The sequence below is a fragment of the Zosterops lateralis genome (genome assembly GCF_965231275.1).
Source record: "Zosterops lateralis genome assembly, chromosome: 19".
Classification (NCBI taxonomy): Eukaryota; Metazoa; Chordata; class Aves; order Passeriformes; family Zosteropidae; genus Zosterops; species Zosterops lateralis.
This window is the reverse complement of record NC_139779.1, coordinates 5,239,395-5,262,101: the sequence shown is the minus strand read 5'-3', so window position 1 is coordinate 5,262,101 and position 22,707 is coordinate 5,239,395. Positions and strand designations below refer to the sequence as shown.

Sequence of the window (22,707 nt, the reverse complement as noted above, 5' to 3'; positions counted from 1 at the left end):
TAATCCATTCAATTGATCATTAAACTGCCCAAATCTCCACTTTCTAATCCACCAGCTCTTCCCAGACAGTCCTCTGAAGTATTACAAGCTTAATACAATGTGAGATTCTTGCTGTACTTTCTCTAGAATTCTAATTCTGCTGAGTAACTGGGAGCTTGACAAAAGTACTGGGACACATCTCTCACCTTAAGTGCTTCATTTTCTAATGCCTGAAGGATTTTAGTATTTATTTCTTCTCTACCTGTATTAAAACCAAAGAGGGGGGAGGTCAGAAAGGAATTTCCAGCAAGAAAAGAGTTCATTAATCCCTCCCTTCCTTCCTCCCTTTTAACTTGGCAACCCCCACTCACCCAGTCGAGTGTTGATGAAGAGCCTGGGAACACTCTGAGGATAATTGTCTTTTTTACCCTTGAAAATCTCACTGGCAATTACTTTCTGTTCCAACTGCAAGGACAAAAAAAAAGTTTTCTTGTTCAGTATAAAATTTCTCTTCATTAAGAAGATACATTTCTGTTAGATGTTCCCTTTGTGGTTTTATTAGCAGTCTTCATTTAGTTCCTGTTTGGATGAGGAGTCACCCTAAACTTTCAGTCCCTGGAGGTGGTGGCAGAGCTCCAGCCCCTGTCAGTGACCTGAGCCTTGGGCTCCTTTGCTCCAAGGACAAACTAGGGACTGTGAAATTGGGAAATCCCCACTGCTGTACATGGGGCCAAGGCTGTGACACAGAACAAAGGCACCCAAGATGATTTACAGGGAAAAATGGGGATAAAAGAGGCTCCTTATCAGTGAGTCTGGTTTGCAGGGGGACAGCAGCTGCTGAGCTCAGTTAATCCCATGTCCTTAATCACAGGCTCAGCCCCAGCTTTTCATTCCAGGTGTCCATGCACTGCAGAAGGTGAGAGATTGTGCAGTGAAAAACCTTCATGGCAGTTACAGCCAACATCTCCTGTTACATCTCTTTGCTGAGTTTTTTTTAATACAAAAACTCCCTCCCCCTACCTTTCCATGAGAAGAATCAAATCTCAGTATCATTTTTATTCTTTTTAGCTACAACAGAGCAGCTGAAACTGTGCCTCTAAGTTCTCTGTTTGGAAAATGACTGGGTTTGTGTCTGCAGGATTCTTACTCTCTACTTTACATGGTACAGGCAGAATAATGCAGCTTCTTATATTTTTAGCTTCCATGGGCAGAGTAGCAGGGCCTTTCAATAGAGAAATTATGTGGGGGCTTGGCTCCACAGCCTGTGTAAATAGTACCTATTGAAATATGTATAGAATGGGGTCTCTTCTATGCACATTCCAGGGCTTTTAGTGTTTTGTGTCCAACCTAAACCCAAACCAGTGACACTGTTCCTGTGGCACCCCAGAAAGCAGCAATTCACAACGCTGCAGTTCCCACTGCTGCCCTGAGTCCCAGGGCAGGGCCCTGGCCCTCCCATCCAGCTGCTCTCTCCTCCATTCCCTGTGAGTTCTGCCCTTGGGAATGGCAGGAAAACCCTGCAAAGGTGTTACCCCTGTACCTGCTGCTTCCACTCAGGGCTGATCCTCTTGCAGTAGGTCCAGACCATGTTCTGCATGCAGAGCCTGCGCAGGAGCTGTGACGCCTGCAGGGAGAGGGGACGGCTCAGAGCAGGGGACAAACCCACAGGGACAGAAACTCAACAGCCCAGAACCTCTGACAAACCCACAGGGACAAAAACCCAACAGCCCAGAGCCTCTGACAAACCCACAGGGACAGAACCCAGAGCCACTGACAAACCCACAGGGACAAACCCAAGAGCCCAGAACACTGATAAACCCAAGAGGGTGAAACTTGAGAAGGACAAACCCAACAGGGACAAAAAACCAACAGCCCAGAACCACTGACAAATCCAACAGAGGAGCAGCAACTTTTTCTGCTGGGTTAAAAAGCTGTTTCCTGACCAGGAATTAAATAATAAGTAGTTGATTTTTTGCCTTTCTCTATGAGGGTTTGCCCTGGGACTTCTCCAGCTGCTTTAGAATGGGAAATAAACACCAGGATCCCTCCTCTCTGCACTGCTGTGCCCTTCCTTCCTTCCTTCCCTTTCTTCCAGCTGTACCTTCAAACAATTCTTTGGATAAGGTAACTGGGATTTTCTGCAGTATTTTGTTTTGAGCAGATAAACCAATTGAAGCAGATGCAGAATAATAACAGCAACAGAGGGAACTGAATTTGCTAAGAGAAAAACTGAAGGGGATTTTAGAAATGGATGAGAAACCCAGGAGAAAATGGTGTGGCAACAGCACCAGGCTCCAAGACACTGCAATCCTCTAGGCCTGGATTCCCCTCCCACATCCCAGGGCTCATTCCCACCTCACACAGTGACGGGGGAGGAGTTGGCCACGATTTGTCCAAGACATTTTTTGGTAAGTTCCTCTTGAGGTTCATCAGGAAGGAGAATCGGATGTAATCCAGGAAATACTCGTTCTCTGGGCACCGCGGGTGGTTCCGGTAAATGAAGCCTTTAATGAACCTGTGGGTGTGGAAAATATTGTAAGAAAGTTTAAAAAGTCATCAAAATTAGTGGTATTTAAAGGTTCTGTTTCCTGTGATTTCCTTAATAGTTGTAATTTATTAAAAAAAAAAATCTCTGTAGTGACAAAGGGTTTTTTAGCATCTTATTGATAAAGAATGTGATGTTTGAGGGCTTGGGCTGCTCTTCACACACCTCCTGATTGTCTCCACTGCCCATTTCCTCTTGGCAGCTTTTCGGCGTCCCAGGGTTCCCCTCCACCAGGACTGGATGGTGATGGCTAAAAATAACACAAAGGTTTTGCATTAAGGGAGTTCCTTCATCCCCAAACTGACTCCACTACAAAACTGGCACCAAAAATACTGAGAAAAACCCACTCTGGAAATAACCAGCTTTCAGTGGGGCATGGGGGCAAGAATATGAGCTTTTAACAATATGATAGATGGGACAAATGTCAGTAAAAGGATGGGAATTACTGTGGGAGCTGCTGGGGGAACATCTCTCTCTCTTTCTGTGTCTCTCCTACCTGAGTGTTTCATGGTCAGGAATTTCTTCCTGCGGTAGAAACCTCTCCACGTCGCCTGCATTTTTGTGGCTGGAATTGCAAGAAAAGAAGCAAATTTGCAACTGTGACCAAGCACATTTTGGTAGAAAACGACTCAACTTTTTAAATAGAAATCCACTGCAAGTGTGAGTGCCTCACCTAGACTCTGTTTCCTCACTTCCAGAGCATCTTCTGTCGCAAACAAGGTTTTGGGAAAGCGGATAAAAATCTTTGTTCTGGAAATAGAAATGCATGAATTACATTTCACATGCTGGAGCAACTTGCTCTTGGCATCCCCTTTGGGCTCTGTAATCTTTCCTCCCCCCATTATCTAGAGAAGCTTTATTTCAAAGGGACAACAGGGCCATGCAGTGATTCATAACCTCAAACTGAGAACACAGAACTGACCGTCCCATTTTGTATTCTTCTGGTTTGTAGCCAAGATGCTTCACCAGCACAGCCACCCCATCATAGGGCCGCCCATCCCACGTGGGCCACGTCTCTGGACACAGGGATTTGTACCTGGGAATCGGCAGCAGAGGAAATCTTAGGGAGAGGAGTGCAATCCAAGGAGGGAGAGGAGTCATGGGAAGGGAGAGAGCCCAAGCTTCCCACCCCTCTAGGCAGTAAAGCTGCCCTTGTGCTGTTCAAAACAGCTCCCAGCCTCAACATCAATGGGATGGAGCTCAGGGAGAGGGAGCAGCAGAGAAAAGAATTCCAAAGTAGCTTTACCTCTGCAGGAAAACCTCGTATTTTCTGCGGTAGGCGAAGCCGGCTCTGCGCACCCGCAGGTTCTCCATCAGCCCCAGGTATTTCACCTGGTGTCGGATCAGGACCTCATCAAACCGATCTTGGCAGGGCATGGAAATGGAGAAACAATCAGTGCACAGCTGCCCCTTGGTCAGGAGAAGGGGAATGTTCAGCTCTTGCTGTATCTCACACAATTGTCTTTAACCTCCAGTGAACCCTCACAGCACAAGTCCCACACAATTTTGTGTCTCCTGCCTCCCTCCCTCCCACCCCTTTTAATTATTTATATTTAGCTCCAAAATGAAGCTTCCCTTTGGGATGTTTTATGCATAGAGGAATCAAAACTGGGGGAGAGTAAGGTCATTATAACGAATTTTCACAGGTCAGTAATTCTTTACTTTAACAATCTCTACCCAAGAGCAGTGCTCCCATTGTAATTCCTGGCTGCTGGCACTGCCACCCCATCCCTACAGAAGCTCAGGAACAGCCCCAGAATGAACCCAAAATCATGCAGGGCTTAATTTGGCTCCTTTCTGTGCCTCCCTGACTGGGATGCAGTGCCCTGCCTCTGTCCCTAGGGCCATACCAGCCTGTTTGGCATCGTTGGGTTTCATGCAGCGAATGTAGGAGGGTTCTTTGGACATCAGGATTTCCATGAGTTTGGCGAGGCTGTTTTTGAACTGAGTTGCTGCCTAGGAGAAAAAACACAAAACTAACCATGAAGGGATGACTTGGAGCTGGCTACAAACCAGCAGAATACCATGTGAGGGGTTTGCATTCAGGTCATGTCAGAGAGTTCATGTTTTAAAAAGAGGGAACAGCCACAGCCCCCTGCAGCTCTTGAGCTCTCACCGTTTCTGGTCTCTTTTTGTCTGTCAGCTCTGTCCTGTCAAAGCACTGGTTTATGATGGGGTTCTCTGAGTTGCACATGGTCTGCAGAGAGAGAGATGTTTTCAGAGATGAAGTACAGAGGGCTACCAGAGAAACCTGAGGCCAAAACTATTTAAAATAACACAACGAACATTGGGATCCCAGTCAGTCTTTTTAGAGCCCTGTGGACAGCTGTGGAGGTGGAGTCTAGAAGAATCCAGGTGGAGTCTAGAGGAATCCTTTCCTTCAGGTGCCACCTCATTTTAAACCCAAGTCCTCATTCTGTCCAGGAAACCTCCTCTCTGCACACTCACCTCCTTCAGATTCCGGAAGAGAAGGTCGTTATTTTTATCTAGAAAACCTGGAAGAGAAACAAACCACTCAGGCTCTTCCACTGGAACTTCAAGGCAGGGATTTGAGATTTGAAATTAATCTGGTTGATCAATCGGTGTGGGGATGTATTTTAAGCCCAGATTTTTGTTTTTTCTGTATTACCTGCCACGCTGTAGGTGACATCCCCAGCGTAGTGCGAGAGCCGGAACTCCTCCCGCCCCAGAGACTTGCGCGTCTTTTGGTCAGCGAGTTTGTGCCTGGGGAGGGAGAAAAAACCTTCAGGGGAAACAAAATCCTGCAGGATTCACTTCAAAAGGCACCAGGACGTTCAGTCCTGGAGTGGGACTGTGCAAAGGAATGTAAATTACACTTGGTGATTTTTAGGTAAATAAAGTTATCAACCAGTAGGTCACAGAAGTGTCATTAAATGTATCTATGTTTGATTAAAAGGGGAATTTCAGTGTTCCTTGCAGAGTGGTTCTGTGGGCACATAAGATGCAGACATCCTAAAGTGAGCATTCAGAATAAAAGCAGAACATTCAGAATCAACAGACATTTGGAGCTCCAAAACTGAAGTAAATAAATCTGCAAGGTGAGAGGTGAGTCAGCAACAAGCCAGTTCCTGAGTCAGTTTTCTTGCCCCTATTGCACTCTGGAGCTCAGTCAGGTACTTAATGTTGACAACTTATTTTATATTATCTTAAATATCAACCAAATCTCTTTGTTAAAGAAAATTATCATAATTTATGTGAGAGCCAGCACAGTGAGGATGTTATTCACACACTGGAATGCCTCAGCTGAGGGAACACTCACGTGAGGAAATGAGGGTGGTTCTTCACAGTCTCCTCCAGTTTCTCCAAGAATGTCGTGTCTGTGGCATCCCCAGGTCTCAGACACTCCTCATCCTACAAACACACAAATTCCAGGGGTTTCTGACTGGGCTCTGCCTCACCAAAGCCCTGCCCTTTGGCCTTTCAACAGGTAACTGACTTTTAGCTCAATAAATGAAGAATCCTTGAGCTGAAAAGGAAAATATTTCCCTCCTTCCAGACTGCCTGGATTGGGAGCTGCTTTCCCCAGAGCCCATGGAGGTGATGCAATGACTTTTGATGGTGTCACTATTCAGTGTATTATTGCTCTTCCCACCTACTCAAACATTTCCAACATAAACTGATTTTTTTTCTATGTTTTCCTCCTTGTTTTCCACTACGCTGCCTGAAATTTTTCATTCAAAAAGATGTTTTCAACTCACCAAAATAGAAATGATGCCTTTGAATTTCTCTTCCACCAAATCGCAAATTATTTTGTTATTGAAATACTGAACTGGTTCCCACTGCAAAGACAAGAAATCACACTTAGGTGAAAACAACTCTAGACTGGAATAGAAACATGTAAATTTCAGATCATTTCAGAGAGCACCTGACTTCATCTTTCTGTCAAAGCTTTTTCACTCATCACATTTGTTTTCCTAACAGTGCCTTTATTAAAATCAGGGTAAAAGCTTGGGATGGCATTACTCACTTCCAGCTGTCTCACACAGTTACCAGAGTTTCAAAAAGAAGGGAAAAAAGGAAAGTTCTTGAATGATTTTATTTGGAGGTGATGGCAGCAGCTCCTTTTCCCTCTGGAAGGAGAAGGAAGGGAGGATTTTTGGGCTCTTACCGCGATCCCCTCGGACTCGTACTCCTCTTGCTCTGACTTCAGGGTGAGCTCTATGAAGAGCTGCTGCAACTTTTCATTGCAATAATTAATACAAAACTGCTCAAAGCTGCAAAGAAAAATCAGGGAAAAAAATCACTGTTTGCACAGAAGGAGGTACAAACAGTGGGAGCAGCAGAAAATATAGATAGAGAAAATCAAGAGAAATAGATTTTTGTAAAGTGTTTATTTGCTGACTGCATGCATTTAGTAAGTTTATTATTTAGGGAAACTCAGAAAGTTCCAGAAGGAGGGAAAAATGGACATGAAGGAACACAAAAACTTTGAATAAAGGCCCAATAACAGTGCAAATTTGAGAGTCTTGGTTCAGTGCTGCCTGCCAGGGAGGTCCCAGACTCTGCCACCCCTGGGCTGGAGAGCTGGACAAAGGCCCAGCTCAAGGTAAGGCATGAATACATCCCAAAACCAACAGTTTATTTAAAATCTTTGAAAAACAGGACCATTAATAGCTGTAAATGCTAATTATTAGCTGGATGTCCTAAGAGTTAGAAGCCTTGTGATGATCAGTTTTTCACCTCATGTCCTGACATTTAAATGCCACCTCTTTTACCAAGAAATGGAGTAAAGCCTTGTTTCGCAAGGGAGAGACAACACCTTAACTGAATATTATAATTTAGAATTTATCAAAACTAACCTGTTGTGCTGGAAAACCTCAAACCCATAGATGTCCAGCAATCCTAGAACTGTTGTACTTCTCCAGCCTGGAAACTTCTCTTCCTGCAACAGAGCAGAAAACAATTGTAGATATTTCCTCACAGATGATCCACCCCTGGATCTCCATCATTTAATCCCAGCGTTTACCGCGCAATTTGAAAAACAAATTAATTCAGAAATTACTAAAAGCATTGAACTTGCTTTACAGCTGCAAGATTTAGAAATTGCTTTCACGTTTGGGTGAATACCAACAAACAGAAGGTTCACTTGCCTTGTAAGCCAGGGATTTGTTGACCTTGTTGACCAGCCAGGAGAAGGTGCGGCCGTAGACGGCCTTGGCGAGGGCGTCCCTGGCGTAGGCTGCCTGCTCCAGGTTCAGGGGACTCACCAGCTGCAGGCAGGAGCAGATAAAACCCACTCAGCAGCCCCCCAAAACCCCCTTTTCTTGCCTCATCATCACTAAACAGCCACTCAAAAGGATCCTGCACCATCACCAGTGCAGTGACAACCTCCTGGGAGAGGTGGCAAGGGAATTACTGGCAGAGCTGATTCATTTAATGCCATTTCCCTCCCAAACCCCTCAGGGCCTGTTCTTACCTCCTCTCCTTTTGCTATGATCTTCTTGTGGATCAGTGCATCCCGAAGAACAGAGCCATCCACTGCCAGCAGCTGCAGGCAGGATATTCAATTAATTTATGGAGCTGTACGTTCAATTTTCCTAAAATCCCAGCCCAGTGAAACAACCGTTAATTTCCCACTCACACTGAACAACTCTGCAGCATCAATCCTTCCTTTCCTTCCTTTCTGGCAGGGAGATGAGCTAACAAATGAACTGGCTGGAAGGAAGTGACCAAGCAAAGGTCCCAAATGTGGTTTTTTCTTTAAAACTCTTTTCCAGAGTTTATTCCTACCTCACTGCCCAAAGGTGCAAACCTCAAGGCAGTGGTGGATCAGGTGGTAAATAGAGAAGTTGTCAATTAAATAGTTTTGATGATAATATTTACATTTTATTTAGGCCAAATAAAAGTGAAATTTATGACAACTTCTAAATCAGTCTAAAAAGATATGATGATATCAAGCTCAAAGTAAGAAATCCTCTACAATTCACCTTTCCTGTGATATCTCCCTGACTGGTGATACTCACCCTGGCCAGGTATTTAATCTGATTCTCTGTAGTGACCTGAGCATTCCCCTGCTCATCAGCAGCAAACTGGACATTCCCCAGGTGCAGGACACTGCCCACAATGCTCAGCAAATCCTGGCATGGAAGCAACAGGCAGAGATCAGGATGACGGAATGAACACACAGAGAGGTTTTTGTGTTAATTCACATTTTAGGAGAACAGTTTGTATCTTTTTCAGGGGTTTTTGTAGGGAATACATTTACTCTGAATTGATTCGCTGATTTCAATCAGAAATCCCAAATCAAACAGAAAAAAATCCTTAAAAGCAGGAAAATCTGTGCTGCTGAACATTCTCACCTCCACCTCACTGTCATTGAAGCCGATGACAGACAGGGCTCTCCTCATGATCTTCCACTCATTTTTGTCATTTATGGAACTCACTCTTGCACAGTGACCCTAAAAAGACACAGTTCGATATAAGTAAGTAAATAATCATCAAAGATACATTATCCATGCTCAATGCATTGTGTTTCTATAGCAGCCACCTCAGAGTTATTTCTGAAGCCAGAGAAGGAAATCACAAATCAAATAGGAGATATCCTGCTCCTGTGATATAATATTTTAAGAATTATAGTTAATGTTCACCTTTACTAAATAGTGATACTGCTGTGGGTTCTTCTCAAGGCCCAGCCTCCTCAGCAGGTCCTCCTCCCCTCCCTCCAGCAGCTGGTAGAAGATGTGGAAGTTCCTCTCGCCGTGGTTCTGGTGCACGACTCGGGATTTCTCCAGGAGGTAGTTCAAGATGTGGCCCCCGACAGGAGCCCCCTAAACCAACCCAGACACGTGAAAAGAGTTCATCAATACAGAGGAAAATGTTTCTGCCTATTGATTGTCTGTTCAAAGACAAGATCTGAAGCAAAAACAAAAAAAAAAAAAAACCTGCAGAAAATGACCTGTCATTCTGTGCCACAATCTCCATTTCAGCTCCAATCCAGTGGTGATTTGAGTGCTAAAATTCCTTCTAGGAAAGCACCAAAACTGAGTGTGGAGGGATTAAAGGAGACCTAAAGGCCTGGAGGATGGCAGTGCTGAGCTCCTCAGCTCCTGAACTGTTTCCACCTTGCTGGTGTGGGGCAGTTGGGATCAGAGTGGACACAAACTCTGTGCAAAGTTACACAGGACAGGGATTATCTTCACATCTCTCAGCTGGTTTTTGTGGATTCACTTGGGGAGAATCCACTGGCACAGAGCACTAGAAATAAAACACTCTGGAAATAAAAGGGTTTGATGTCACTGTCTCCTTGTACAGAGAAATAAGGGAGGAATGAAAGGAGAGCAAGTGCCATAAAACCCTCTGGAGCCAAACTCTGCCACCACAGGCTCTGCTTATGCTGTCACCAAGGAAATGCAAAGCACTCACTCACTACACACTCACAGCAACACGAGAACACAGAGAATTCCTGTAACTGGGACCAGTCCTGAAATCTAAACCAGATTCCAGCTTACCCTGTAATCAAACTGCACATCCATGTACTTCCCAAAGCGACTGGAGTTGTCATTCCGAAGGGTTTTTGCATTTCCAAAGGCCTGAAATGAAAACAATCGGGCAAAAAAATAAATTAGTATCAAGTCAGACTATTTATAAACACGTGGGTGAAGCTGCCAGTTATTTTTTTTACAGCCTAGGATTTTCCTTCCTGGAAACCCAGAAGGAAACAGATTGCTGCCTGAATCCTGATGCTGAACTGTACACCCAGTGCAGATGGAGCATCCCTGGAAACATTTCCATCCCCCTGCACGCTGATTTCAGTGCCACTCCACTGCTGACAGCACAGGACACGCCTGACAGCCTTGGCCAGGCTGCTCTGCCACCACAGCCCTTTGTCACTGCTCGTGCCACACGGCCTGGGGGATCTCCTGCTGCTGGAGCTCACCTGTCCTGGGATACAGGATACAGGGATATAGAGGGATATACAGGGATACAGGGATATACAGGGATATAGGATACAGGGATATACAGGGCACAGGGATACAGAATACAGGAATATACAGGGATACAGGGACACAGTACACAGGGATATACAGGGATACAAGGATATAGGATACAGGGATAAACAGGCCACAGGGATACACAGGGATACAGGGCACAGGGACTCAGCACACAGGGATAAAAGAAAACAGGGTACAAGGACACAGGGCCCAGGGATATCTCAGGGCACTGCACACAGCCAGGGCTGGACACTAGAGGACACCACAGCACCAGAAAATGAACCCAGCCTTTCTGAGCTGCCCCCTGGGATGTGCCCCTTTGCAGAGTCCTGCAGTGACCCAGAGCTCTTCCCACGCCAAATCCCCTCCTTCCCCACACCCCATCCATGCCACAGCTGCTCCTGGGGGGCTGGAAAGGGCCAGGGCTGCTTTGGCCGGGAACCAGAGCGGGATTCCCCGGTGATGTGCCCACACAGCATTCCCGGGACACAGCCTGTCACTGCCCCATGGAGCCTCCTGTGTCACCGTCCCATGGAGCCTCCTGTGTCACCTTCCCATGGAGCTCCAATGTGTCACCTCCACCTCTGTCACCTCCCCATGGAAGACCCGTGTCACCTCTCCATGGAGTCCCCCTGTGTCACTTCCCCATGGAGCCCCCTGTGTTACCCCCCTGTGTCACCCCCCTGTGTCACCCCCCTGTGTCACCCCGCTGTCCCCAGCTCCCCGGGCAGTGAACAGGAGCATTCCCAGAGCCAGGATTCCACGGGAATTACCTCCAGGACGGGGTTGGACTGCAGCAGCCGGTCCTTGACGGTCTCCACTTGCTGGCTGGCGGGGCAGGTGACAGCGTAGTACTGCAGGATCTTCTTGGTGGCCTCGGTCTTGCCGGCGCCGCTCTCCCCGGAGATGAGGATGCACTGGTCCCTCCTCTCGGTGCGCAGGGAGCGGTAGGAATTGTCTGCGATGGCGTAGCTGGGAGGGGACAGCGGGATCAGGGGCTTTGCCCCAGAAATCCCGGCAGGGACATCCCCCAAAAACAGCCCCAGGCCACGGGCTGGGGGAGGTCACACGGCTCTGGTGACAACCCAGGACAGCACTGACACCTCTGGTCACTCCTTGGCCACCCAGACAAGCTTCTGCAGGGTCCTGACAAAAACTGTCAGATTCTTTGAGGCCATTCTTTTGACTTTTTTTTTTTCTGACCAAAAAAAGGTAAAAGTTGACTAAATTGTGCAGACCAACTGGCTTTTCTAAATATAAATGGTCTCTCAACTCTCTGGTCCCGTGGGACAGAAAGGTTTTACGCTCAGGAAACACCTTGTTCTCCCCACTGGCATTTTTTCCTCCTTATCTTCTAAGGGATGACACATTCAGAAGGTCACAACAGAATTTTGCTGTCTGGGTGGTTCCAGAGCTTCTCTTGGATGGTGGGAAGAGCTGGAAAAGCCACCAGAGATTAAGGACATCCTGCAGGTCCCCTCTGCCCCAAATGCCAGACACTTCCCCTGCCTGCACAGTCTGGCCCTGCCCTTCTGCTTCCTCCTTTGCTGCTTTTTCTTTCATTCCTGTGTTGAGAGCAGACAGGATCTCACACCCAGAGTCACACACACTCCTGCAACACCAGAGAGCAGCAGGGGATGAGTGACAACGGTGACAACTGCTCAGGGGGACAGGAAAAGGACAATCCGCATCAGACAACCTCCCTAACACCATCTGCAGTTCTCACATGTGCTGATCAAGCAGATATTCTGTCTTCATACACCTGACAACATTTTAGTAGCTTGGCTTTTTTAATTTTCTTTTTTTTTTTTTTAACTCTCCTGCTGTGCTATTAATTAGAAGTAATCACACCAAAATAACAGCCGTGGCCTTCTCCAGTCTATTAATACTTGGTGCTAAGGCAACACCAATGAGCTCCCTTGGCAACACAACTCACCCCACAAAATACATCATGGCCCTCTCTTCCCATCCAGACTCTGCCTCTGGAGCCTTTTGGAAAACAGCTGAAGAAATGCAGATTTAATTTGGATTTGAAGAAGTGCCTCTGGCCCTCCCCTGTGCCTTTATGGGGTGGTTTATGGCCCCAAGAGCTCCAGTCAGGCACAGACAGGACCACTGTAAATAAAGATGTTTATGGTCCCATTTGCAGGCCAGAAACAGGACAGGATGTGAGAGAACTCTGGGAATATGCTGTGATCCAAGCCCATAGGGATAACTTTCCTCCTCTGAGTGTGATGCACTTCCCAGAAAACCCAGTGCTCAGACCTAACTCGAAATATCTGATGCTGGAATGGAGATCTTGAAGTGTTTTGGCTTTCCAGAGTCAGTTCAGAAGAGGAGAAAGAGGAAAAAAGACACCTGAGTTAATGGAAAGGGAGAAGCCCAGAGCACTACAGGGCAGATGGAACATTTTGATGCTCCTCAGGGGATTTTTAAATGCATACATAATCAAATAATGTAATAAAATAATCAAATAGTGCAATGGAACAGCAAAAACTGTTAACAAAAAAAATTGTTTTCCCAGTGGGTGCAGCAGTTTCCAGTTCTCCAGAGTTTACTTATGAGCTGCACATTTTACAGCTTCTGAAGGGACTTGTTAAAAGGAGAAAGCAAGCCTAAGAAATAATCACCTACACTGTGATTTAAGTGGAATTAAAGCACATCTGCTCAGTGCTTTGTGCTATCCCTGAGCACTGTCATCATCCTGTGCCCACTGCACACTTAAAAACAGAGCCACAGCCCCAGGGATTTTCCAGAGAGTCCCAAAATTCACATCCAAGGCCACAGAAACCCCTCCCTGACCACAGGCAAAGTGAAGTGAGCAGGTTTGAATGCAGAATTTTCCAGGTTTCATTCTCTCCCATCTGGGTTCACACAGTAAAAATCACATTTCTGCAATAACAAATCCAACTTCAGGGCTGAGACTTTCCCAAGTAATGGTGTTTCTCCTCCTCTCTGTGCTTGCAGCACATTCTGGTTTGTTTACTCTCCTGGGCTGTGTGCCAGCAATATGAAACAACCCAAATAGTTTGCTCAAAAATAAGATCATTTGCTCTTCCAAGATCTCTTAAAAAAACCCAAAAAACAAAAACAACAAAATACAACATTAAAAAAAAAAAAATCCTCCTGGAGGTGCTCAGAATTTGGCCTTTAGTCCTGAAAAAAACCCATTTTGAAGCCATGTGGCCTCAGCTCTCAGTCATTTTTTTCTTTCAGCCTGACAAAAAAATATTCAAAACGCTTTCAAAAATAACTCTAAACCTCAAACTTTTTTCTTTTTTTTTTAATGGGAAATTGGGAATGCTCACCAAGCCAGACCATGTAAATAAATACATTCCTTGTTCCAACAGGCTGATGGTATCTTAGCAACAAGGGAAATACCAGATAAATATTGGTCAGGCAGTAACAGCAGAGGTAGGAAAGAAACCCCCACACACCAGAAACTCTTTCCCCTACTCAGCCCCGGACACAGAGACCCCAAATAACCTGGGAACAATGAACTCCTGTCCTGCCAGGGCTGGGTAAGCAACTCTGTTCCTGCAGCCAGGAAGGAACCAACTCCCTTTCCAAATACCGCTCTTGCAAAGGCAACTCATCCTCTCTTTGGAGAGAGGACCAGGAATAGAAAGAACCTCACACCACACCCTCCACAGGATCCTCTCTAGCCCTAGGATTTCCAGGGGACTGGAAAAGTCCTGTTTGCCTTTTTTAAGCTGTGTGGGAGTGACAAAAGCTGCCCTGGCACCCACTCACAGGTGAGGAGAAACTTCATAGAAGCTGACACCGCGGTACCGCTCCATGTTCTGCTTGGTGTAGATTTCCAGTTCCTTGTAGGGGTTCACAGACACCAGCACAGAGCCAATGTAGGTCTGAAGAACAGAACAAAGAGCAGGAAGGTTACAGGAGGTCTGGAGGCAGAGCTCAGGTGTCCCAGGAGGCTGGACAGCCATCCTGGTGCGCTGGGGATGCTGCTGAGGGCTCCCAAACAGGCCCAGGGTGCTGAGGAACAGAACTCTCAGCCCTGGAGGAGTGACACTGCTGGAGTTGTGCCAGCCATGTTATCCTTGCCGGGTAAAAAGCACCTCAAATGGTTTTAGGGTTTCCAACAAGCCACAATACTGAGTGATTTCTGATGTACATTTAGGATTGAGTGCAAATCTGGGGTTGGTGGAAGTGAGTGAATTCAGGAGACAGAAGAATGTGGTGAGAGCTGATTTTCAGGGCTGTCAGTGCCATCAGATCCCAACAGCAGCACTGCAGTGAGTCTCTACACCCACCAAAGGACAGCAGCCCAGGCTGCTCCTGGCACAATCACCCACTGCCTGCGTGAGCTGCCAGCACCATCTCCAAACCCACTGCAGGGCAAAGCCGGGTCTGTCCTGTGCAGCAAACACACTCCAGGTCACTGAGGCACACTGTGGCCACTATCCCTGTGCTACTCACATAGATCAGGTTCTCCTTGAAGCGTTTCCTCAGGTTCTCAATGAATGCAGCTTCGCTGGTGAAGTTTTCCAGCAGGACAAAGTCCTGCACCCCGACGCGGTCCCGGGCGGTCAGAGCGCTCTCCATGGTCAGCCGGATGCCGTTGGCTCCCAGTCCCTGCAGACAAAAGCACAGGGAAGTGGGGATGGCTGTGGCTTTGCAGGCAGTTCCCCGAGTCCACAAGAACCACAGTCACCCTTGGATAACCATATTAAAATGAGATATTAAAGTGGGATATTAAAATAATGCCACTGCTGCTGCTGAAAACGGTGATTACAGCACTTCATCAGATGCCTCCTCTGATTGCTTTGAGGGAGGACAAGTCAGCATTAGGGAAAAATTACTGTTCAATTTCCAATAACTCCAAATCAATCAAAGAAACAAACATTTGATGAAGAGAATAAAACTTGGGTTTCCTTTGCCAGGCATCCGTTAGCAGGAGGGAGACTGAAATGTGCTCTCTCCTCTCTCTGATTTCACAACGGGAAGCTGTTTCGAGGTAAGGAATCTTTTATGACTAATGATGATTCATCTCAGAAGCAAACAGCTTCACACTGCTGACCAAATTAAAAGCTTTAACAAGGCACCCAATGGGAAAATTCTGAGAAGATTGAGGAGAAATGAGAAATGGGCATTTCTGCATCCCACGCCACTGAATTTAGGCTGTGACACTGACGTGCAGAGACTCCTACCCCTGACCCTCCTTTAAAGGTTACATTTTCAACGTGATGTGGGTGAGACACAACCATCTGTGGAGAGCACTCATCTGCTGACTTCTGACTTCACTGTAAGGCAGGGAGGGGAAATCTGCACCCAGGGGTGACTCAGTGGCTGCTTGCTGGGGAAATCTCTGCTCAAGGGACAGAGATGAGAAGATGAGAGGCACCACAGGAAACCAGAGACAGGAGAAACAACCTCACACCTGTGTGCATTTCCTTATCTTCTTTCAACCCTTCTTACTTTGCAAACTGCTCACAGCAGCACCCATCTCCTAAACCATTTCCACAAAGCATTAGGTGATATTTTGGGATGTTGCAGAACCACCAGAGGGGTCTGTTCCTAAAGCAGGCTCATGCACCAACAGCAGTCCCAGACACCCATCACAAACTGGGAATGCCAGACCCTCCATCCAGCCCCAAGCCCTGCACAATGATGGAGGTGACTTTTACTGACTCACAGAGTTCCTTTCTGCACCTTGCCAAGATGTAAAAGTGGTCAAACCACAGGGACTGATGATGTTCAGGGAGAAAAATAAACCCAGCCTTGGTCAGGAAGAAAATTTACCTAAAGTTTTGTTAGACAGTAATAAAAGCAAGAGTCACTGAAGTATCATTTTGGGTCAAACTAGGTGCAAATCCCCTCAGCCTGCAGTTGTTTTGACTCAACAATTTCTTGGTAAATGTTTTTTTTTATTTGGTAAATGATTAGTAAATGCAGTTTTGCTATTTCTGTGAGTTCTAATTGGCTTCCTCCCTGTAAGCCTGGGCAGAAGTGATTGCCTGAACCCAGCAGTTTTCAGATAGGAAAATTAGTTCCTTCTGGAAATCTCAAATCCAGACCCACTTTAATGGCTCAAACACCACAAAGAAACATCTTTTGATTTCCTGTTTTATTTTTTCCAATTAGTCTCATGGTCTGGAAGGCCTGAGGTCTAAGCTTGGAAAGACCCAGCCTGAGAGGAATTCTGCAGAATACTGTCATGAAGTAATCATCCTAAAATGGCCAAAATTTTCCAAGCCAAGTCCTCCCCAGCTTCAGCAAAACGCTCTGCTGTCTTCTACCCTCTTTGCCAAGGTGAGGAGAAAAGGGATAACCCTTGGAGAAGGAAGGTGGTGAGATAAGGAAAGGAAAATAGAGATAAATCACACACAAATAAACTCTGCCTAGAAATTGGAATCCTTCTGTCAGAGCAGTGCAATCCCAGAGCAGCTTTTGGCCAAGGTGATGAGAACAAAGGCAAAACCAAAGGAAAATATCCCCTTTCAAGTGGGTGAGTTTACAGCTACAGCCCTAAAACACAGCTGCCTCACCAAGGGCTGAGGAGAAACTTCCACCCTCGCACAGTTAATCCCAGTTTATATAATCCTGAAGACTTTCACAGAAAACGTCACTCCAGCAGCTCTTTCATCAGCCCCTCCCTGCAGGCCAGGACAAAGTGATCCCAGCTGTGCACATCCAGCAGAGGGAAGAGCCAATCCATCCCCCTCACAACACAGAAAATTCCACTCCAGCCGCCTCCTCTGGGACAGGCATTTAAGGCCAAGAACTTTCGGTTTCCTCCAGTTTTTGTCTCCTCATTCAACTCCAACCTCTCGCCGTGAGAACAAAATAACGACCTCAAATCTGCAGTCGGCCTGGGACACAACAAAAGCCAAAGCAACCCGACTGAAAGCTGCTTTTTGGTGATAATTAAACGTGCCCAGGGGATGTGATGCAGTCACAGCCTCCGGAATATAAACTTCATTCAAGTCTTGTTCCCTCCCAAGCCCAAGTTCAGTGCAAACACAAGCCAGAGCTGAGCAATAGGCACTGCTCCATGCCAGCATTTTGCTTTATTGCATATGTCCAAGTCTAGCACCAGCTTTAGGCTTAACTGCTTCACTGCCACTGGCATCAACAGATGGGCCATAAAAGGAGGGGAAAAGAAACCCTCTTTGCAGAATGGAAACAGAGTAGTCATGCAGAAGGAAGGAAGTGGGGAGGGAAGACACTACTTAAGTAAAAATAATCACAGTGATGACCATATGTTCCTACTGAATGATGAATGTGACAGTAAGGCACTGAATAAATTAAAATGACCAAAATGTTGGTGATTTTCTGTTAGCAGGCAGACACCAGATCTGGTGGCTGTAAATTAATGCTAAAAACCCAGTCTGGGGGGTTAAATGTGGTACAGTGGAGCTAATTAACCACTAAAGCAGTTGGTCTATGGACAACACTGATTCCCTTGTTGTCTTTGCAGGGGATGAATTTCTTTGTGCCAAACCACCTCTGACCAATACACATTTACAACATCCTCTGCTCCAGGCAGGAGATGAGCTTGGACCACTCTGACAGCCCTGCAGCAGGGAGTATATTCCAGATAACTGGGGGAACACAGGCTGCGAGGGTCTGATCAGACCCTTCCTTGTGAAAAATCAGTTTTTCTGGAAGCTGCCAGGAGAGCACAGTGCTGGAGGAGCTGCTGTGACACTGAGCAAAGACCTCTGTGCAGCTGCACCCTTGGCTTTGCACTGGCCCAGGACTTGTGCAATAAACCAGGCTGGAAATCTGACAGGGATTAAAACTAACTCAGATTCTTTGATTGTTTAAATCCAGGTCATTTTCCCACTCTGGTCCCATGTGTAATGACAACGGCCAAGGAGAGGGTAATGGGGAACCACAGCAGGCTCAGGGAGGAGCCAGGATTCAGCAGCAGGGATAGTTCCTGCTGCCTTGAAATGCCTGGGAAGCTTCCACCTAAGAGGCAGGCCGGGTTTAGCCTAAAGCTCAGCATCAAATCTCTCCTCCAGGCTTGGCTGCCTCCCTGGCACGGGGTAACACCTCCAAACCAAACCAGTGCAACTCCATCAGCAAAACAAAGAGCAGGAGAAAAGGATCTGGTGGTTTTCTCTCCAGGTTGTAAACTAAATCACCTCCCTGTGGGACTGGGAGTGTCAGATGCAGAGAAATGAGGAAAGGGAGCACAGGTGCCCTCTGACAGTAGTTTAGGGCAGCTCCAGCACGTCCACCTTAGAGATCCCCTACAGGGATCAAAAGGACGATCCTGACCTTTGTAGGATGGAGACACCACACCCAGCACAGGCTGCAAACAGGGAAGGGCAAAAATCTGAGCAATCTCCATGTGATCCCAGTGCCTGTGGGCTCAGGAGTGCCTGTGCCTCTCTCAGTCTCCCCTTTCACCCCGTGCTGAACCCGCTGTCCTGAGGGTCACTCCCCTCCAGAGTGCCCAGACCGACTTCTGCCACCACATCTCCCAAAGCCACCCCACAGGGCACTTCCCAGGGATTCATTCCCACACTGGTTTAACCCACTCTTTGCTTTTAATGTCTTCTCCAGAGCCTTGAGCACAACAGTGGCTCAAGGCCAGGAAGGGAAAAGTCCCTCTGGAATGGTGAGGACCAGGCCAGTGCAATCACCACCACAGCACTGCTTCCACACATGGCTTTTTCTGCCCTGGGATTAAACTTTGGGACAGACTCTGCTGGTGTAAATTGGTTGCTGAATGCAGCCTGCAGAGCCAGGTTTACATTGGCTGGGGTTCCAGCTTTCCTTTGTGTTCATACAAGAGTCAACAAGACCAGAAAATACCTCCAAGCTCCTGGGAGTACAAAACCACTCAAGACTCTACCAAGGAGTTTCCTAAACTGAACTGGGAAATCGCTGACATGGGATTGTGACGATGTAAACACATTTTTCCTTTAAACTCTGCTTAATGCCAAAGCATGATAAAGTTTTTCCTCTGCTTAGGACATGGAGAACTAACACACCTCAGAAATTAAAATCAGGGCCTTTTGCCCCGTGCAGCAAAATCCAAAGGATTTGAGTCACCCAAGCTGAGCACTTTGGGGGAATCTGTGCTGGAAGATGGGAAGGCAGCTCTGCCATCAGCACAGGGGTTTGGGGCTGATGTGAGCAGAGCAAAAAACCTCCTGGCTTTGTCCAGCTGCTCCATGGCCAGGGAATACCCAACATGGTACAAGGACTCATTCCCAGGCTTGATTTTCCCAGAGGGGTACTGGAATGGTTTCAAACTCAATTCCAGACACACTGAGGGAACAGGCAGCACCAGCAACTCCCCACTCCTTTCCATGAGAAAACACCTGGAGTTCTCCAAGTGAATGCTCTTGTACAGAGCAGGGACTCTCCATAACTGATTTAGAAAGTCACAACATAAACAGAATTTGTGTTTCAACACCTAAAAATGCATCTTGCAATACTTTCTCCTGGCAAGGTATTTTTACAGCTTGGGTCGTAGCCACTGAGGAGCCTCACTGGAACAAGCCCAGGAAGTGGCTCCATCAGGGAAGAGGCAGGCACCTTTATCTTGGTATCAAGTGCAAGATGATTGATCTGCAGGCTCCAGAAATAGTTACAAAGCCGGGAACGGAAGAACAGGCCAGAACCAAATGTGAGTGGGAAGGGAAATTCAGATTAGATTCTGGAAGACAATGTAAGCCTGAACCAAGAAGGAACTTCTCGTGGGGAGGTGGCAGCTAAAAAACATTTGTCTCGTGGACAGTTGGACATTCTTCACTGTCGTGCCAAAGCTGCAGGAAAGAAAAAAAAAATTCCTTTGATTTCTATTTCATTCTACAGCCTGGGAAAGGGCTTGGACACAACATAGGCCAGACACAGAGCAGACAAAAATCAACTGCTGTATCCCAGGCCTTAATTCCCAAGGTGCAGAATGGGAAAGCTCCTCTTTGCTTTTGCATGGAGAAAGAAATAATGAAGATGATGGAGGTGGACCAGAATCAGGGATTCTGCCAGCAAATCCCTGCCAGACTGAAGTGCAGCCACTCAGGATCCTCCTGCCTCCTGCCATGCTGAAAATCAGCTGCTCACTTTGGACACAACTCTGTTAGTCAACAGCTGGGTTGGAAAGAAGGTTCCCTGAGAGGCAGCTCTGTGTCTCCCATAAAAATCCCTTGGAAGCAACCACATGGATTTGTCTGCCTGAGCTGAGATAATAAGTGATAAGACACGTATTTGGCTTGCTTAGTTTAAAAAAAAAAAAAAAAAAATTAAATAACAAAAGGAAATGTTTTATATTTTGCTTTTAGTTATGTAAGGCCAATGAAGTGATTTCCCAAAAGATAACTTGGGAAAATCAGAGCTGTCAGGTGGACTGGGGTTAAAACCAGGTAACAGCTCTGGTGATCCAGACCAGCAGAATTAAAGGGAACAACCTGAACTTGCAGCTGCCACTCAAGGACCATTTCTTAGAATTACTCTTTATTCTTGCTTTTTTTGGACCAATACATCACCAGCAATGGAATGTCTGGAGTCAGGGAACTCAGAACTTGGTTGTCCCTCTGATACTTCCCATCCTAACCAGATGGAAGGATGCAACTCCGGAATACACTATCCAAAAACATTATATTAAAGAGATAGAAATGCTACATCTTTGACTTGTTCTTGTAATTATTTTCAAATTTTCCACATTTTGAGTAGGGACAAATTGAAATAATAAGTAGGCAATATTATTTCTTCAATATTTATAACATAATTATACCTTCCAGACTTGACTTTGTGGGGGATGAGTAAGGAAATAAGCAATTAGCAGTGAAAAGGAAAAGGCAGTTGTAAGAACTGATTTGAAGGACAGGAAAAATGTTTACCCTTAAGAGGGGTAATGATATTTCAATCAACAGGCTAAATATAAAAGACCACTAAGAAAAAAATTAACTAGGCAAACCAGAAAGATCACCAGGGCTGGAAAAGTAAATACACAGAATTTCTATATTTAGGGAGCTGACATTTTTGCTCCTGAACAGATGGCACAAGCTGCTGCTGGTTAGAAGATGTTGCTGGTGGCAACTTTGCTCAGGAGACCTGTGCATCACACTGCAGCTTCAGAGGATAAACTGATTTTAAAAAAGGCATAAAAAAGGCATTTAAAAAGGCACGTAAAAAAAGCATTTAAAAAAAGGCAAAACCTCAGCTTGCTGCCCCTTCAAGTGAGTTTTGATGCTGATTTTCAGATCAGATGAGCAGGTGGAGGGTGGCAGAAGCTCAAAGATGGGGAGCCAAGGCTGCCTGTGCCTCCTGCAGCTTTGGGGCACCCCCTGTGCCGCCTTCCCTGCTGCACTGCCCCAGTGCTGGTGTCCCCTGCCAGCCCCACTGCCAGCCCTGCCCCACTGCATTCCACACCCCACACAACCCCCTCACACCACCAGGGCTCTCTGAGAGAGTCAAACTTTCCAAAGAGAACTCCAGAGCATTCCCAGGGTGTGCGAAGGGCAATTCCACACCCACGGCTCCCTTGGAGAACAGGGGCCACCACCCCAGACAATGACACCTCTGCCTGCCCCACTGCCACCTCTGCCTGTGACACTGCCACTGCCACCTCTGCCTGTCCCACTGCCACTGCCACCTCTGCCTGTGACACTGCCACCTCTGCCTGTGACACTGCCACCTCTGCCTGTGACACTGCCACTGTCACCTCTGCCTGTACCACTGTCACCATCACCTCTCCCTGTCACACTGTCACCTTTGCCTGTCCCACTGCCACCTCTGCCTGTCCCACTGCCACTGCCACCTCTGCCTGTCACACTGTCACCTCTGCCTGCCCCACTGCCACCTCTGCCAACCCGTCTCCAGGTGTGCTCCAGCACCAGATGCCAGCAGAAATGCCCTTATGGAGCCCTGTCACCTCCACTTCCACAGGGAAGGAGTCAGCAGGTCCTCCAAAAGCTCTGCCCTTCCCTTCATCCCTTTCTCAGTGGTCAACACCAGAATATTTGGGAAAACAGACAAGGATCTCTGGATTGAGCAGGATGGGATACACCAGCCCCATGCTAACTCTTCTTTAACAGAGAATTGCTCAAATCTACAGAAGTGACGTTTTCAATCCTTCTCCTCCTAAATTTGGTCACTTTACCAATTAAAGCCTTATCCAGGCAAAAATCCTCACGCTTTTTCATAACACTCCCTCACTTCTGACCTCATCTTCCAGAGTCAGTGAATTCTGTGGCTCAGTTATTAATTGTATGAAAATAATCTTTGCATCTCTCTGGCAACTTT

General features: G+C 46.6%; 1 protein-coding gene across 5 annotated transcripts in view; it reads right to left on the bottom strand.

Annotated features, from left to right (window-relative positions):
- The window catches only part of MYO1C (myosin IC), a 52,098-nt gene that overhangs the window by 3,560 nt on the left and 25,831 nt on the right, over positions 1-22,707 (bottom strand). For all 5 annotated transcript variants that reach the window (XM_083875002.1, XM_083875005.1, XM_083875001.1 and 2 more), the window contains exons 2-27: positions 14,920-15,075; positions 14,230-14,345; positions 11,250-11,448; positions 9,994-10,074; positions 9,133-9,312; positions 8,845-8,943; positions 8,509-8,622; positions 7,962-8,033; positions 7,632-7,755; positions 7,345-7,423; positions 6,654-6,759; positions 6,244-6,324; positions 5,805-5,896; positions 5,154-5,248; positions 4,973-5,019; positions 4,641-4,721; positions 4,375-4,480; positions 3,771-3,888; positions 3,447-3,560; positions 3,198-3,274; positions 3,021-3,089; positions 2,690-2,774; positions 2,335-2,494; positions 1,520-1,603; positions 351-444; positions 186-241 (exon numbers count right to left, since the gene is read on the bottom strand). In XM_083875002.1, the coding sequence (XP_083731128.1) occupies positions 186-241; positions 351-444; positions 1,520-1,603; positions 2,335-2,494; positions 2,690-2,774; positions 3,021-3,089; positions 3,198-3,274; positions 3,447-3,560; positions 3,771-3,888; positions 4,375-4,480; positions 4,641-4,721; positions 4,973-5,019; positions 5,154-5,248; positions 5,805-5,896; positions 6,244-6,324; positions 6,654-6,759; positions 7,345-7,423; positions 7,632-7,755; positions 7,962-8,033; positions 8,509-8,622; positions 8,845-8,943; positions 9,133-9,312; positions 9,994-10,074; positions 11,250-11,448; positions 14,230-14,345; positions 14,920-15,075 (2,685 nt within the window). The remainder of the gene's footprint in view (positions 1-185; positions 242-350; positions 445-1,519; positions 1,604-2,334; positions 2,495-2,689; positions 2,775-3,020; positions 3,090-3,197; positions 3,275-3,446; positions 3,561-3,770; positions 3,889-4,374; positions 4,481-4,640; positions 4,722-4,972; positions 5,020-5,153; positions 5,249-5,804; positions 5,897-6,243; positions 6,325-6,653; positions 6,760-7,344; positions 7,424-7,631; positions 7,756-7,961; positions 8,034-8,508; positions 8,623-8,844; positions 8,944-9,132; positions 9,313-9,993; positions 10,075-11,249; positions 11,449-14,229; positions 14,346-14,919; positions 15,076-22,707) is intronic.